This window comes from Delphinapterus leucas, chromosome 1 (genome assembly GCF_059928025.1).
Source record: "Delphinapterus leucas isolate spDelLeu-1000000601 "Yukka" chromosome 1, BTC_Dleu_Yukka2, whole genome shotgun sequence".
NCBI lineage: Eukaryota > Metazoa > Chordata > Mammalia > Artiodactyla > Monodontidae > Delphinapterus > Delphinapterus leucas.
Window position 1 is genome coordinate 102,757,023 of NC_143129.1, and position 17,027 is coordinate 102,774,049.

General features: G+C 37.2%; 1 protein-coding gene across 1 annotated transcript in view; it reads right to left on the minus strand.

Annotated features, from left to right (window-relative positions):
* Positions 1-7,368: 7,368 nt before the first annotated feature.
* PALMD (palmdelphin) overlaps positions 7,369-17,027 on the minus strand; it is a 53,271-nt gene continuing 43,612 nt past the window's right edge. Inside the window, exons 4-8 of the mRNA XM_022584255.3 lie at positions 15,117-15,231; positions 14,946-14,979; positions 14,712-14,825; positions 11,953-13,044; positions 7,369-7,722 (exon numbers count right to left, since the gene is read on the minus strand). Of these exons, the coding sequence (XP_022439963.1) occupies positions 7,679-7,722; positions 11,953-13,044; positions 14,712-14,825; positions 14,946-14,979; positions 15,117-15,231 (1,399 nt within the window). The 3' untranslated portion in view covers positions 7,369-7,678. The remainder of the gene's footprint in view (positions 7,723-11,952; positions 13,045-14,711; positions 14,826-14,945; positions 14,980-15,116; positions 15,232-17,027) is intronic.

A 17,027-nucleotide genomic window follows, 5' to 3' on the forward strand; every position in this document is an offset into this window, starting at 1 on the left:
CGGAATCCCCATAAGGTTAATAGCTGATCTTTCAGCAGAAACTCTGCAAGCCAGAAGGGACTGGCAGGACATATTTAAAGTGATGAAGGAGAAAAACCTACAACCAAGATTGCTGTACCCAGCAAGGGTCTCATTCAAATTTCATGGAGAAATTAAAACCTTTACAGACAAGCAAAAGCTGAGAGAGTTCAGCACCACCAAACCAGCTCTACAACAACTGCTAAAGGAACTTCTCTAGGCAGGAAACACAAGAGAAGGAAAAGACCTACAATAATGAACCAGAAACAATTAAGAAAATGGGAATAGGAACATACATATCGATAATTACCTTAAATGTAAATGGACTAAATGCTCCCACCAAAAGACACAGATTGGCTGAATGGATACAAAAACAAGGCCCATATATTTGCTGTCTACAAGAGACCCACTTCAGACCTAGAGCCACATACAGACTGAAAGTAACGGGATGGAAAAAGATATTCCATGCAAATGGAAACCAAAAGAAAGCTGGAGTAGCAATTCTCATATCAGACAAAATAGACTTTAAAATAAAGACTATTAGAAGAGACAAAGAAGGACACTACATAATGATCAAGGGATCGATCCAAGAAGAAGATATAACAATTGTAAATATTTATGCACCCAACATAGGAGCACCTCAATACATAAGGTAAATACTAACAGCCATAAAAGGGGAAATTGACAGTAACACATTCATAGTAGGGGACTTTAACACCCCACTTCCACCAATGGACAGATCATCCAAAATGAAAATAAATAAGGAAACACAAGCTTTAAATGATACATTAAACAAGATGGACTTAATTGATATTTATAGAACATTCCATCCAAAAACAACAGAATACACATTTTTCTCTAGTGCTCATGGAACATTCTCTAGGATAGATCATATCTTGGGTCACAAGTCAAGCCTTGGTAAATTTAAGAAAATTGAAATTGTTTCAAGTATCTTTTCTGATCACAACGCTATGAGACTAGATATCAATTACAGGAAAAGATCTGTAAAAAAGACAAACACATGGAGGCTAAACAATACACTACTTAATAACGAAGTGATCACTGAAGAAATCAAAGAGGAAATTAAAAAAATACCTAGAAACAAATGAAAATGGAGACATGACGACCCAAAATCTATGGAATGCAGCAAAAGCAGTTCTAAGAGGGAAGTTTATAGCAATACAATCCTACCTTAAGAAACAGGAAACATCTCAAATAAACAACCTAACGTTGCACCTAAAGCAATTAGAGAAAGAAAAACAAAAAACACCCCACAGTTAGCAGAAGGAAAGAAATCATAAAAATCAGTTTAGAAATAAATGAAAAAGAAATGAAGGAAACAATAGCAAAGATCAATAAAACTAAAAGCTGGTTCTTTGAGAAGATAAACAAAATTGATAAACCATTAGCCAGACTCATCAAGAAAGAAAGGGAGAAGACTCAAATCAATAGAATTAGAAATGAAAAAGGAGAAGTAACAACTGACACTGCAGAAATACAAAAGATCATGAGAGATTACTACAAGCAACTCTATGCCAACAAAATGGACAACCTGGAAGAAATGGACAAATTCTTAGAGAGGCACAACCTGCCAAGACTGAATCAGGAAGAAATAGAAAATAGGTACAGACCAATCACAAGCACTGAAATTGAAACTGTGATTAAAAATATTCCAAAAAACAAAAGCCCAGGTCCAGATGGCTTCACAGGCGAATTCTATCAAACATTTAGAGAAGAGCTAACACCAATCCTTCTCAAACTCTTCCAAAATATAGCAGAGGGAGGGACACTCCCAAACTCATTCTACGAGGCCACCATCACCCTGGTACCAAAACCAGACAAGGATGTCACAAAGAAAGAAAACTACAGACCAATATCACTGATGAACACAGATGCAAAAATCCTCAACAAAATACTAGCAAACAGAATCCAACAGCACATTAAACAGATCAGACACCATGACCAAGTGGGGTTTATTCCAGGAATGCAAGGATTCTTCAATATATGCAAATCAATCAATGTGATACACCATAATAACTAACTGAAGGAGAAAAACCATATGATCATCTCAATAGATGCAGAGAAAGCTTTCGACAAAATTCAACATGCATTTATGATAAAAACCCTGCAGAAAGGAGGCATAGAGGGAACTTTCCTCAACATAATAAAGGCCATATATGACAAACCCACAGCCAACATCATCCTCAATGGTGAAAAACTGAAACCATTTCCACTAAGATAAGGAACAAGACAAGGTTGCCCACTCTCATCACTCTTATTCAACATAGTTTTGGAGTTTTAGCCACAGCAGTCAGAGAAGAAAAGGAAATAAAAGAAATCCAAATCGGAAAAGAAGAAGTAAAACTGTCACTATTTGCAGATGACATGGTACTATACATAGAGAATCCTAAAGATGCTACCAGAAAACTACTAGAGCTAATCAATGAATTTGGTAAAGTAGCAGGATACAAAATTAATGCACAGAAATCTCTGGCATTCCTATATACTAATGATGAATAATCTGAAAGTAAAATCAAGAAAACACTCCCATTTACCATTGCAACAAAAAGAATAAAATATCTAGGAATAAACCTACCTAAGGAGACAAAAGACCTGTATGCAGAAAATTATAAGACACTGATGAAAGAAATTAAAGATGATACACATAGATGGAGAGATATACCATGTTCTTGGATTGGAAAAATCAACATTGTGAAAATGACTCTACTACCCAAAACAATCTACAGATTCAATGCAATCCCTATGAAACTACCACTGGCATTTTTCACAGAACTAGAACAAAAAATTTCACAATTTGTATGGAAACACAAAAGACCCTGAATAGCCAAACCAATCTTGAGAACGAAAAACGGAGTTGGGGGAATCAGGCTCCCTGACTTCAGACTATACTACAAAGCTACAGTAATCCAGACAGTATGGTACTGGCACTAAAACAGAAAGATAGATCAATGGAACAGGATAGGAAGCCCAGGGATAAACCCACGGACATATGGTCACCTTATGTTTGATAAAGGAGGCAGGAATGTACAGTGGAGAAAGGACAGCCTCTTCAATAAGTGGTGCTGGGAAAACTGCACAGGTACATGTAAAAGTGAGATTAGATCACTCCCTAACACCATACACAAAAATAAGCTCAAAATGGATTAAAGACCTAAATGTAAGGCCAGAAACTATCAAAATCTTAGAGGAAAACATAGGTAGGACACTCTATGACATAAATCACAGCAAGATCCTTTTGACCCACCTCCTAGAGAAGTGGAAATAAAAGCAAAAATAAACAAACGGGACCTAATGAAACTTCAAAGCTTTTGCACAGCAAAGGAAACCATAAACAAGACCAAAAGACAACCCTCAGAATGGGAGAAAATATTTGCAAATGAAGCAACTGACAAAGGATTAATCTCCAAAATTTACAAGCAGCTCATGCAGCTCAATAACAAAAAAACAACTCAATCCAAAAATGGGCAGAAGACCTAAATAGACATTTCTCCAAAGAAGATATACAGACTGCCAACAAACACATGAAAGAATGCTCAACATCATTAATCATTAGAGAAATGCAAATCAAAACTACAATGAGATATCATCTCACACTGGTCAGAATGGCCGTCATCAAAAAATCTAGAAACAATAAATGCTGGAGAGGGTGTGGAGAAAAGGGAACACTCTTGCACTGCTGGTGGGAATGTGAATTGGTTCAGCCACTATGGAGAACAGTATGGAGGTTCCTTAAAAAACTACAACTAGAACTACCATATGACCCAGCAATCCCACTACTGGGCATATACCCTGAGAAAACCAAAAATCAAAAAGAGTCATGTACCAAAATGTTCATTGCAGCTCTATTTACAATAGCCTGGAGATGGAAACAACCTGAGTGCCCAGCATTGGATGAATGAATAAAGAAGATGTGGCACATATATACAACGGAATATTACTCAGCCATAAAAAGAAACAAAATTGAGCTATTTGTAATGAGGTGGATAGACCTAGAGTCTGTCATACAGAGTGAAGTAAGTCAGAAAGAAAAAGACAAATACCGTATGCTAACACATATATATGGAATTTAAGAAAAAAAAAATGTCATGAAGAACCTAGGGGTAAGACAGGAATAAAGACACAGACCTACTAGGGAATGGACTTGAGGATATGGGGAGGAGGAAGGGTAAGCTTTGACAAAGTGAGAGAGAGGCATGGACATAGATACACTACCAAATGTAAGGTAGATAGCTAGTGGGAAGCAGCCGCATAGCACAGGGAGATCAGCTCGGTGCTTTGTGACTGCCTGGAGTGGTGGGATAGGGAGGGTGGGAGGGATGGAGATGCAAATGGAAGACATATGGGGACATACGTATATGTATAACTGATTCACTTTGTTATAAAGCAGAAACTAACACACCATTGTAAAGCAATTATACTCCAATAAAGATGTAAAAAAAAAACAATTCCATTCACAACCATCAAATAGAATAAAAGAGGAATAAATTTAAGGAGATGTAAGACTTGTACAATGAAAAATACAACGCATTATTGAAAGAAACTAAAGAAGATCTGATGAAATGGAAAGTCATCTCATGTTCAAAACATTTATGGGTGTATGTCAAAGGTGCATAGGAACAAACTGAAAGAGCTTGCAGTGGCCAGAGCTGGAGCTATTTGAGCAACAAATTGTGTTGGATTATAACTCAAGTGTAGTGTAAGCACCCATGAGTGTACACTGATTTAAATTAATGATTGAATAAATAAACAAATGCGGGAGAATAGACAAATCTCCTGTGCAGAAGAATTTGAAATAATTGATGTAGATACTCTATCCTCAAGGAGAGTGAGCCTAACTCCCTACTCCTTAAGTATGGGCTATGCATAGTGAGTTCCTGCCAAAGCATACAGCAAAAAAGAATAATTTTACAGTGAAGTAATCTGACTAAACTATATCAGCCAGGTTATCAAGGTCAACATTAACAGTATGTACTTTCATGTTGAAAGTACGTACCCTTGATATGATGTGATGAAAATGGCAATTTACCTCTTTTGTCTTCCTTTCCCAAACTTATGACCTCAGTCTAATCATGAAAGAAACATCAGACAATTTGCAATAGAGGGACATCTTACACAGTACTTGGCCAGTAATTTTCAAAACTGTCAAGCTTGTCAAAAACGAGGAAAGTCTGAAAAGCAGTCACAGCCAAGTGGAGCCTAAGAGGACATGACAACTAAAAGTAATGTGGTTTTCTGTATGAGATCCTGGAACTGAAAAAAGGACATTAGGTAAAAACTAAGGAAATCTGAATAAACTATAAGACCTTAATTAATAATAATGTATCACTATTGGTTCATTAATTATAACAAATGTACCATACTAATGTAAGATGTTAATAATAGGGGAAACTGGGTGTGGAGTATATGGGAACTTTGTATTATGTTTTGGATTTTTCTCTTAATCTAAAACTGTTCTTTAAGGTTGAATATAGTTAGCTGTGGGTAGCATAACTCTGGAGTGTGTGTCTCCTCATTTGGGTGAGAAGGTGAGATCTTTTTTATTAAAGGATAGCTGCATCTTATTAGATGGAAACAGTTGTTTTTTAGTTGCTTGAATGGTCAACAGTATGTAGAAAGATAAACACGGAAGCTGGGTAGAAAAACGAGTGGACAGTGCCAGTTTAATTCTTCATCTTTATCTTCATCATTTAATGCTTCATCTCCAAACCCACCCTTCTTTGCCCTGCTTTGTGATGTAAACATTTCTTCTTTGCCAGTTGAAGCAATGTTAGCCTTTGCCAGTAGAGGGTACTGGAGGGATGCTGCATGGCAATAGCAGCAAGAAGGCACCTCACTTCCGTTTTTCAGCTTTCTTTCCTTTTCCCTGAGCACAGGAGCCAGTGGATTGGTGTGTAGATGGTCCAGACTCACCTCAGCAGCCCTGACTGACTGGCTCCAGCTTTGCACTCAGACCCCATTCTGCCCACCTGGCAGCCAGTTCTGCAGCAGTGCCCACTTTACCCCCAGGCAAAAGACCAGTTCCCACTTCCCACACTTTCTGGCCATGCTGGGCCACTTCTGCATACAAGCCCTGGTCCATGCCTCATGATCTGCCAGACAGATTCAGGCTTATGTTGCTTGAACCCAACTGGTGTTACACAGCCTCCCCTTGCAGACTACATCTTTCCCCTTCTGAGCCACTTATTCATTCATTTGCTTATTGATCACTTACTAGGTGCCAGGCAGTGTTCTAATAAACTTTTGTGTACAAAAACCAAAACCCAAACCCAGTGATTTAATCACAAGGATGGCAGAGCTACAAAAGAATGTGCAGATTTGACAAGTCACTTATGCTAAAGTCAGAAGCATGAAAAGGAAGGAATGGGACCCTTGGACCTGGGATAGGGGTGTTTGTATTAAAGTGCTTCTGAAATTTGACCTTCCAGATTTCCTGGAACATTCCAGGCCAGCAGAGGAGCTCTTTCCTCCTAGAGAACAACTGCCCCTTGCAGACACCTCATCTGAGGCTGATGCTCTCCAGGTAATGCTTGCCCTCATCAGGATCTGCTTCTTTTACTTCTCATTGCCTCCACACTAGTAGCTAAGATAATTTCATCATGGTCTCACCAGGGCAATTCAGTGTTTTCCCAAGAGAAAACAGACCATTCACTGAAAGACTTGTCAGGATCTGGATAATTAACACTGGCACGATCCAGGGGAAGACGTATTTGAGTGGATTTTGAGGGTGTTGGATGGAGGGCAGTATAACAAGGTAAGGCAGGAAATAATTGGTATGGGAGTATTCTCCTTCAAATCATGATTTAATATCCTGGCAAGAATACTTAGGAATGAAATGTTATACACTTTCTTATAATGTTTTAATATTAGGATTCTAACTTGTTTACAAGAATTGGTCAAACATTAGATCAGATTTGTGTTGAGAATTTGGGAAGTCCTCCATCCAACAGTCTTGGGTCATAATCAGTCATTGTACCCTGGAATTCACATTGAACTGAATGAAAGAAAAGATGATATTTCAAGAAAACTGAACATATTGGTTATCAACTGTAAAGTCATGTACGCTATCAAGATAATCCAAATCCAGTCCCCAAATATGAGGATAATTATTGCATGCACTTTTAAAATGTATGCGAAGAGTTTTAAGTCTCAATTGAATTGGTCCTTAGCAGGAGGATGTAGTTGTCTTAGAGCCTTGTTGACTTGGGATGGCATGTTTACTTGTCAGAGTTGAAGATGAATATTTCTGTGATGAGGTGCAGTGGCTTCCTATGATCTTTCAATCTTTGTGTCAGCAAAATTACAAGGTCAGTTAATAAAATATAGTCAAGCTATTTTAAATAACTTTATTCTTAAATTTAACAAGCTCTTATTAGAAATGCTTTGGTATCAATACAATAAAAATATGTTGGTTTCCCCCCCACTGAATCATGTCAAGTAACTGGAAAAGTTAAGAGTTTGTTCTCCCCAGCTTTTTTGGTATTTGTTTCAAATAATGACTACTGCTTATTCACATGGCTTAATATGGGTATAATTATAATTTTTTGTATCTCAGGAAAAAGAAACAAAATATCCGGAAGAGAAATTTGCAAATGTTTCTTAGTTTCTTCTTCAAAGGGTGTTTACGTAGATGGTACACCTCTCAGATAACCTTTTTCCCCAGCTTTGCCATTCTCATCCTTAAGGCTGCAAAATAAAGAAAAAATAGAGAGAGTTATGGAAAAAACAGCTTTACTTTTCACTCTAAATGACCATTACATAGATTGCAGGAAAGTTTGAAACATACCTCAGATGATTTTATCCAACAAGGTGAGCATTGTTTTAGTAGCATAAAAAGATAGTAGAAATAATAAGCTATGGTTAACTTAGGGAAGAAGCAGGTTCAGAGCTAGAAGGAACCTATTTCTATAAAAATTAAAAGAGCAAACACAGCATAAATTGAGTAAATACAGGATTAGTGCACAGTATCACTATTAGCCATAGATAAACAGCTATGGGTCAATGACTGTTTTGTGCATATTTCTGAGCTATGTACTACTAAAGAGAAAAAAGCATTGACATAAACCCTAATTCATGATGGTTGGGTTATCTTTTAACTCATCAAACTTGGTTATCCCAAAGGGCTTCATCCTTGGATATAGAATAGCAAGAACAAAATTTTTAATAATGAAATGATACGAACCAGTATTTAGGAGTTGAAGTCATGATAAAATATCTTTGTCAAGATATGTTATATGTGCTTTCAAAGGGCAAATTTATCTTTTTGAGAATATTTCACTGCTAATGGTATATTGGATGTAGAAACCATTTTAAAAATGTAGATTTAAAATTCATAACATTTCTCTGATGTTCTGGTATCATGCCATTAATATTTAAGAACAGAGTATAGCTGTCTCAGTCACGTTCCAAAAGTTGAGAGATGCTTTCAAGGCACTGAATATTACAATCATGTGTAATATGGCCCAAGAACCAGCTATTTAACTGTTTGCAAAATTTTGTTTAATTAAAAAAAATCAAAAAGGGAAATCATGTTTTCTTATTTCACAGCCATATATTAGTTGTCTATCAACAAATGAAATGACCCTATTTCTAAGAAGCTCTTTTTCACAAATACGAGAAGGTTGGGGATCTAATATTGTAAGAAGGCCATGGTCATTTTTATTTTCACTCTACTTATATGAAATGTTTTCATTTAAATGAAGTCAAAGAGCTTTATTTCCCTTGGAATTTTAAGGGAAATGATTATTTCCAGTGGCAGGATCAAGAATATTCCCTTGAATTCAGGACCAGCTGAGAGAATTTCCTTTGCTCTGTAGCCAGGAGGATGGTGTCGATTGCTGGGAGATGTCGGACGGTGAAACTGAAGGACAGGACTGTGCTTCCACAGCAAGAAGGCAGAAGGCAGAAGGCAAGTCTTTATAGGTTTTACTTTGGGATTTTTGGACCTCTATCTTGCCCATACCAAAAATGAAAACAGAGGAAACGTTCATCTTAAGGGACTTTTGAAGGTCTCTTTTAAGGCCGGGGCAAAATCCTCCTCCCTACAGCTACTCCTCAACTTAGATTCAGTAAATCAGGCATAGCCAGTGTGCTGTGGATTTTCAGTGAAGTTCTTAAAGATCATCCTGGATGTTTGCATCCTCAGGAATGGGGTAATCCAGTAACTCACTGTCCCGTTTTCTTCAGGGGGAAAAAAGAATTCTAGATTTTTAGAATCTGCTCTTCCTTTCTTTAGGCCTACGGTGAGTAGATGGTGTGAGTTCCAAGTAGATGTGTGGGGACACAGCTTTTGGCAATGGGAAGGCCCCTTGGTGTAGCAGCTAAAAGATCTGAGTCATCAGCTCTCCTTTTGACTTCTCCTTTCTGTTCTTCTCTGTTCTATATCTCCTCTCCTCATAGCAATTCAGATGCACAGTTTTGGCTGGTATTAACTTGAGGGAAGAGAGCTTGCCTCCTTACTCTCGGTGTCCCTTGGCTTCTAATGGTTGCCACAGGTTGGCAATTTTGCCACCAATAGCTTTTGAATCCCCCGGAGCTGAGTTTCCCTACCTCTTCATCCTGAAATGCCACTGACATCTGTAAGAGGGGAGAACAGAGCTAAAAGGAGTACAAAAGTAGGTTGGTGAGGATTACCAAAGGGAGTCAACTGTCTGGCTGGTGGGGATAGTAGGGAGTCCCAGTAAAAGCTTACAGGGGCCACTCATTAGATGCATTTAGCATTGAGCCAGATATTTTGAACATGATCCTGTTATATTTATTGATACATAAATAAATGGACATAAATTTGCCTAAATTTTCTTGTTGTGTCTTATCCTTTTCAAAGTTTTGGCTAAAAAATCTGATCTTTAGGGTCTCCAGGCTCCACCTTTTTCCATCTTTCTTCCTCCTTCATGTTCTTTTTCAAGTTAAAAATTGCTCTTAGGTCAGGCTTTGATAACAGCATTTACACTAAGAGAAAAGAGACTTACACTTATTAACTATTGTGCCTACTAGGAATATTTATATATAGTAGGGCACCTATACCATAAATAAAGGAATGGACTGAAATGGTGGATTTTCAAGTATCAATATGTATTTTTTTGGGGGGAGGCGTTTAGAGGGAGAAGCTCAACCTAGTTGGTGCTTGTGAAATTGAAATGCATAGGTGGCTATATATTCTATGAATATGGACGTACCCTGAAGGCATATGTCAATATGATATACTTATTTTAAAAACCCATTAAAAATATCAGTTCTGTAATCCACGTGGTGAATTGGAAAATGGGAATGTAAAATGATGTCATAACAGAAGGCAAGGATTTTGGAGCATTCTGTTTATAAGATGATTTGATTGATAGTACAACATTTGTATTGTTACTTTGTGTGCAAAAGGTCTTCCTGTTTGCATTATTTTAGTTCAGTGGCATGATTAGTGTTGTCTGGAAACATTAGTCACTTCCTGTCTTTTTCTCTGGGATATATGTGTTGACATGGGTAGGGGAGAAGGAATAAGGGTATTCGGGAGGAGCTGGCTAACATCCAAGTTAAAAAATGGGAGGTTTTATAGTGTGTAATGTCACTGCTCTTGACCATAAACAGCATGCTCCTCTTTTCTAAGTCTTCGGTGTTGTTGTTTAAAAAATGAATTTAAGCTGCAAAGTTTGATCATTCTCGTAACAGAAGGGAGCTTTTAGTTTTATCAGGTTTCTGTCGTGCGGACACACCATTCAACTCTGATTTAGGAAGATAATATAAGTGCGCACTTACCAAGAGCTTAGAAATTCTTCAGATAATTAAATTTACAATAGGTATGTCTAATTTAACTACTTAAAAAATGGAAGAGGTCCATTTTATCGTATTATTGGCAACCTAAGACTGGGTTTCTTGGTTGCAGAGGAAGAATCCTTCCTGAATGGTGCAGGTACTACCAACAGTTCTGTAGAATTATCAGGTTTTTTGATTGCTGGATTAGCTGGGACTCAATAGTTATTGTTTTTTAATGAAAATTCTTCTATTAGAACATTTAAAATTACTGTTCCTTTCACAGATCTAGTACGTATGTCTGGGTAATTTGACTTACGTCTTTAGCTATTATAATTCATTTTATCAGCTATTATAATTAATTTTATCATATTCTTATTTATTGTTTACAAATAAGTAGAATACAATATTCAAGTGATAATAAAGAATCTAAAATTGATGAGCTATTAGTTTTGTAGAAAAAGTGTTATTTTCTATTCAATGCTAGAAAAGCTAGATAGCTCTAAAACTTTACAGAGAATGAGAATATGTGGAATGCAAATGTTTAGAAAATAAAAAAATAAAATTTCTAAGTTAGGGAAGATTATGTGACATTAAATGTTATAGATAATGTAGAATAAACTGATATTCTTTTTTAAAATGTAGAAAAATTAAGGAAATAAAGTTAATAAAATTATAAAAGTATAGAGAAACAAGATATAACAAAGTAATAAAATATCACATTGAAAATAAAATTTGTTTCTTGTTTTTTTTTGCAAAATTAAGGCAATTTGTTAACTTATGCAGGAAGTTTAAATCACAGAGAGACACAAAAAAAGAGCTGGCTTCGATTCTCATGGGAAAAGATCTAATACTGATGCTCCAACATGATAGTAATTCAAATACATTCACACCCATACCATGCCAGAAGATGAATTTCAAGTTACTAAGGTCAATCAATGCAGTACCCAAATAAGGCAACAAAGTTCTGTTTCACTTTCTTTATCTTTTGAAGTGACGTAATCACTTTGCTTATGATCATAACAGTTCATATCAGCATTAATAAAAAAATCTTAGCATGTATTAGCTCATGAAGTGGTCAAAAAAAAAGCTGAAAGCACGAGGGTTTGGTAACAACACAAAGAGAAGATTATCACAGGACTAGACAGCAGTGACAAACCTTGTCATTTTTGTTACCTGTTAAGGAGGGATCCTCAGTCCCATCTCCTGCTATCTGAACGTCGAGTGGAGAATGGTGGACAGGGCTGCCTAAGCTTTCTTCTTGCTCTTTCAGGGATATGGAATTTTTGTGGGGAGATTTATGGTTTCTGTTTTCCTGGGGATTAACTTCTGATCTCTTTCTTGGAAGTGGTGTTGGTTTGGCAGGCTGGAAAACCTGACTGTAGGGGGCTATGGGATGGTAGGATAGTTTCTCAGCTTCTCCTTCACCCTCCTCCTCATCAATCACAACCAGCTCAGCATGGATGACCCCGTCATATCCCGTCAGAAGCTTCTTTTCTTCCTCATTGTCTTCTGCCTGCTGATAACCCATGAAAATCATTGTCACGGGTTCTTTCTCATCCATGTCAGAAGGCAGGGAATGAACAATATTATATCTAATGTCTTCCTCATCCTCCTGGCAAGTAGGTGAAGAACCCTGGCGTTCTGACTTCCCAACTAGTGCTTCGCTGGGACTCAGTCCCGCCTTTGGAGAGGGAGCATACCTGTCCTGCATTACATTTGATTCTTCCCAAGGAGTCATCAGCCTCTTTTGCTGGGTGTGGGGTGTCTCCTCTGCTTGTCGAAGCATTGATCGGGGTTGAGGTATTGGCCGAACGGTACTGATGTGATCGAAGCTGTTGCCGCTCTCCTCTGAAAGTCCATTGTCCATGTTGCGTGTGGATCTATTCACATCATTACCCAGTCCGTTAGCTTTAATCTTTATCCTTTCTTGAAAGTTTGGTCCAGGAGTTACCTTCTCTCTCTGTGGCGTTGTAGGTCTGCAAAATGGATTGGCATATACAGGCTCATGATACTCTGTTGGGGATTTAGAATTTCTCTCTGAAGCTTGTCTTAAAAGTTCCTCTACTTCAACTGGTGCCAGGCCGTCGGTGCCGTTGTATGTTGCACTGTGATTAGAGCTTACTGCATATACTGACTTTTGCCCATCGTCATAAACTTTTATCCCTGTACCTTTAAAGTCATCTGATGGGAGAGGTATTGAAGACAGGACTGTACTTTCTCCGGTCTTCAAGTCCTTTTCAACTTTGATTTCCATGGCATACAAAGCTGTTGAGAGACAAATTTGATCCCTGATTTAGTTAACTTTTTCTCTTGTAAACTAGCTAGCTTTCACAGTGTTTATTTTTATATTAAGTATCCCCTTTGTGTTCTTTTATGAGATGTCTTTTTAAAATTTCTGATTTTATTCATTAATTATATAATGACTAATAGTTTAATGACATGGGTTTTTATGTAAGGATGTATGAAATTACTGAAAAAATGGAAAGGATTGAAGAAGAGAAGCTGATTGGAGAAAAGAAACTGATGGTTCCTAACGGTAAGGATTTTCATTGAGGAACCAAAAGGTATCCCCTTTCTAATGAATAAATCCAACACAACAGATTTACATTCTTTACATTGCTCAGGGATCAGATCTTTTTTTTAGTGAGGAAGAATATATCGCTCTGTGCATTACTGTAGATAAAAGGCCAAGCGCTGTATATTTTATTGTTACAGCCTTGCTGCACAGGCCAGCAGCCTGTTGAAATTAGAGAGGAGTGTTCTAAAATTTTCCCAACTGGGAGGTTGTTAAATGTAGAACTGGTATAGAAGAGGGAGGGAGTAGGCTAGAATCACATGCTTCTCATTTTGCCTTATGTTTCTTTTCATTTTCACTCCCATTTTTAAGAAGGGCTAAAAATAGAGCACTATCAGCTATACTAAAACAACTGAACTGGGGAGAACTGGTTGATTTTGGGGAAGTTGAAATCTGCTTCATGTCCCTGGCAAGATCCTGAGGGCTGTGATTTTAACTGGCAGAGTAAAGCTAATGGGATGCTGGGCAAAATTACAACGTTGTACTGCCTGCTTTATTGTGTGCTCCCGCCTTCCTCTGTGAATGCATCTTGCATGTCATCTCTCCTCCGTAGCCCAGTGGTTCTTGGCCTTCCCCGGCTACCCAAATAAAACTGCAACACCTTCACCCACACTTGCCCTATCCCCCTTCTCTGTTTTCTTCTTCTCTTTAGCATTTTCACTTCCTAATATGATATATTTTATTTGTTTACCTAATTTTTAATCTATTTTCTCCCTTAGAATGTCAGCTCTATGAGGGCAGAGATTTTTTGTTTTATTCATTACTGTATTCTTAGTGTGAGAACTGAGCTTGGCATAGAGTAGGGGGTTCACTGAATATTTGTTGAATGAATAAATGAACGAATGAATGACTACTTCCTGCAGATAGAGTGTAGCTTCTCTTTTCACTCTAAAATTCAAAGGTTCCCTCTCTGCTCCAATACAAGCCTTCATTTTCCCTGGGGCTTTGAAGTATTAGTGTCATGCAAATCATTCCCACATGGGGGTAAATAATGCCGAGCCTTCTCAAGGGGAATATTTTCACTTCATTTCATTTCATTTTATTCTAGTGTCTACTACATGGAATATGTTGGGAGAGATATTTTTGAGCAGGGGAGCTTTGCTTTAAGAGCTTCTTGTTTCCTTCAGGCCTTTATCTTCCCTGTTCTTACCTAGTTTGCAGGGGAATGAAATGCGTGGAATTAATATTGTAGCCCCATTATCCCTGCTTTTGTAAGTGACTCACATACCTCATGGAACTTTGTAAAATGGACCATTGCTTAACCTGGAAGGATAGAATATCACAGCAAGTTGCTAATATTTGATGTTGTAAAATCTGAATTTGAGAACCTACCATTGAAGACAGATTTTTCGTATACCTTTTCTATTTTGTTCATCATCTTCTATTCCTTCATTTCTTTCCTTCCTTAATCTGGAAGGTATGTAGGATTTTGGAAGGTCAGGGATATTAGCATAGATGTCTTCAATTGACTCTGTAAAATCAATATTAGTTTAAAATATATTTAGAATATATTTACAATAAAGGGAAAAAGTTCAGTGGACTTGTCAAAAAAATCTCAGTTAGACATAGCATAGGCTGCTCAAAAACATACCTCCTGATGTTTCTTCCTTTTCCACCTTCACAGACTATAAGAAAAAAGAATTCTCCATGATTAATACAGTTTAAAAAATAAATTCTAAATATGGATATACTTTGAAGAATTATATACTATTTGTGGAATCACTTTGGGAGGGATTCAGTTTTTAAATTAGCTAATGCCTACCCGTATTATGTCTTCTGTTGTCCTCTCAACTGATTTTAGTTTCTTTAAAATTGCCTCTTCATTGGTTGAGATTTGCAGTTCAGCTTTTTCAAGATCTTGGATCTCTTTCTCAAGTCTTAACAAAAAGATATACTTTATATTACTTAAGACAGTACAAATACAGAGCTCTCAAATATATATTCCCCATACACAAACTTTACTTGGAATATTAAATGTAAGTATCCAGATACCTTCTAAGAACTTAGCATCACACCAAACATCACATTAAGTACATAGAAGATACCCAATACCTGAATTTGGCTCAACAATTTTCAATTAAAGTTTTTTTATTTTTTATTTTTGACAAAGGGGATTCTTAGGTAAAATATTTGACCCTTGGTCCCATTTTCTTCATTGCAACTACTAATGTTACTTCCACATGAAACAGAGATTTGTTTTACAAAGAGACTTAAGTTTAAAGTTGGACCAAAAGGAATGGTCCATCTGTCATTATCCTGCAGATTGCTAATTTTTCTTACACAAGTTTTCATATAAATTGTTTGGAGAAAACATTATAATTTTATTTTCTAGCCAAGCAACACTTTGTAACATTATAATTATTAAATTTGATTTAAAATCGTAGATATTTAACACTTAAAAACCCTGCATATCCTAACATTGAGAATGACACTTCATTTTAATTTCACAGTTCTCTAAAAGTTGTACCATATTATAGAGAGTAGAGTGAAGAGGTGAGAAATGGACAAAATCTAGTACAGTGGCCTCAGCTGCTGCTGTTTATGGAGGCTACGTTTCTTGGAAAAAAAAAATGTTATCACACGGCCTGACAAAGTATAAGGGAACTCGTAGGGACAGAAACAGACATTTGAAATTAGATTGCTGCTTTCTGAGCTGGTATCTAGACTAGTTTAGAGCTACATGTCTGATTCAAGTTAATTCCAGGGTGTGGCATCGTGACCTCTATCCTGGATAAAAACAGACAACCACTAGCATTCACAAAGTTAGTAAAGCTGGCCCTGGGCGGCCATGAAACGCATGTAGTTTCTCAGCCAAATACTCCTAGCTCTCAAATAAGCTGCCTCAAAGGATGGCTGCTTAGATATAGTAGCTAGTTCAGGAGATGACAGCTGTGGGTATTACTGTCAGCTAAGATAATTGTCAGTTTTTTTGACTTCCTTCTTTAAGATGGTCATGCATCTGGCAGCTCAAAATTCCCGTGCTACTGTCACACTAATAAAAGTCCAAGCAGATCATTCTCCTACTTATTGCTTTTGTTTCAAAATTCTGACTTTCCTCCTGCCTCTAGCTGTTGGTAATTGGCTGTTTATAGCTGAGGAGGTTTTCTTGCATATCATAGAACTCCAAGTAAAATGCAGTACCTCTGGTTTCTTAGAAGTTACTGAGACATGATGCCATTCTATTAAATTCCCTCCACATCCATGGAGCACATTTGCCCATCAGTAGAGTTGTGGGGATATATGTTGGTTGGTACAGTAGAAAGTTCTATACTGAAAGTGATATATCTGGATTATTCTGTTTCTGCTACTCACTACTTGTGAGAGCCAATTCTTTTAACTTGCCTGAAACTCAGTTTTGTAACAGGTACAATGAGAATATAGCACCTGCCTTACTTTATACAGAAACATGGTGAAGCTAAGAAGCAGTGATGTATTTGAAAGCACATTACATATAATTGATATCAGATGTAAACGTTATTATGGTATAATTATCAAAGGTTTTCTGCAATACACCATGTCTATTCCATGTCCTGTTCTGCAGGGTCCTTTACCTGACAGCATGTTAGAGACAGTCTAATGAGGGGCTTTTGGGGGGAAAACAAGAAGGTTCAAGTCATTGCTGTATAAAGCTCTGGGACCTCAGGATCCAGCTGTGGAACCAGGCGGACCTGGG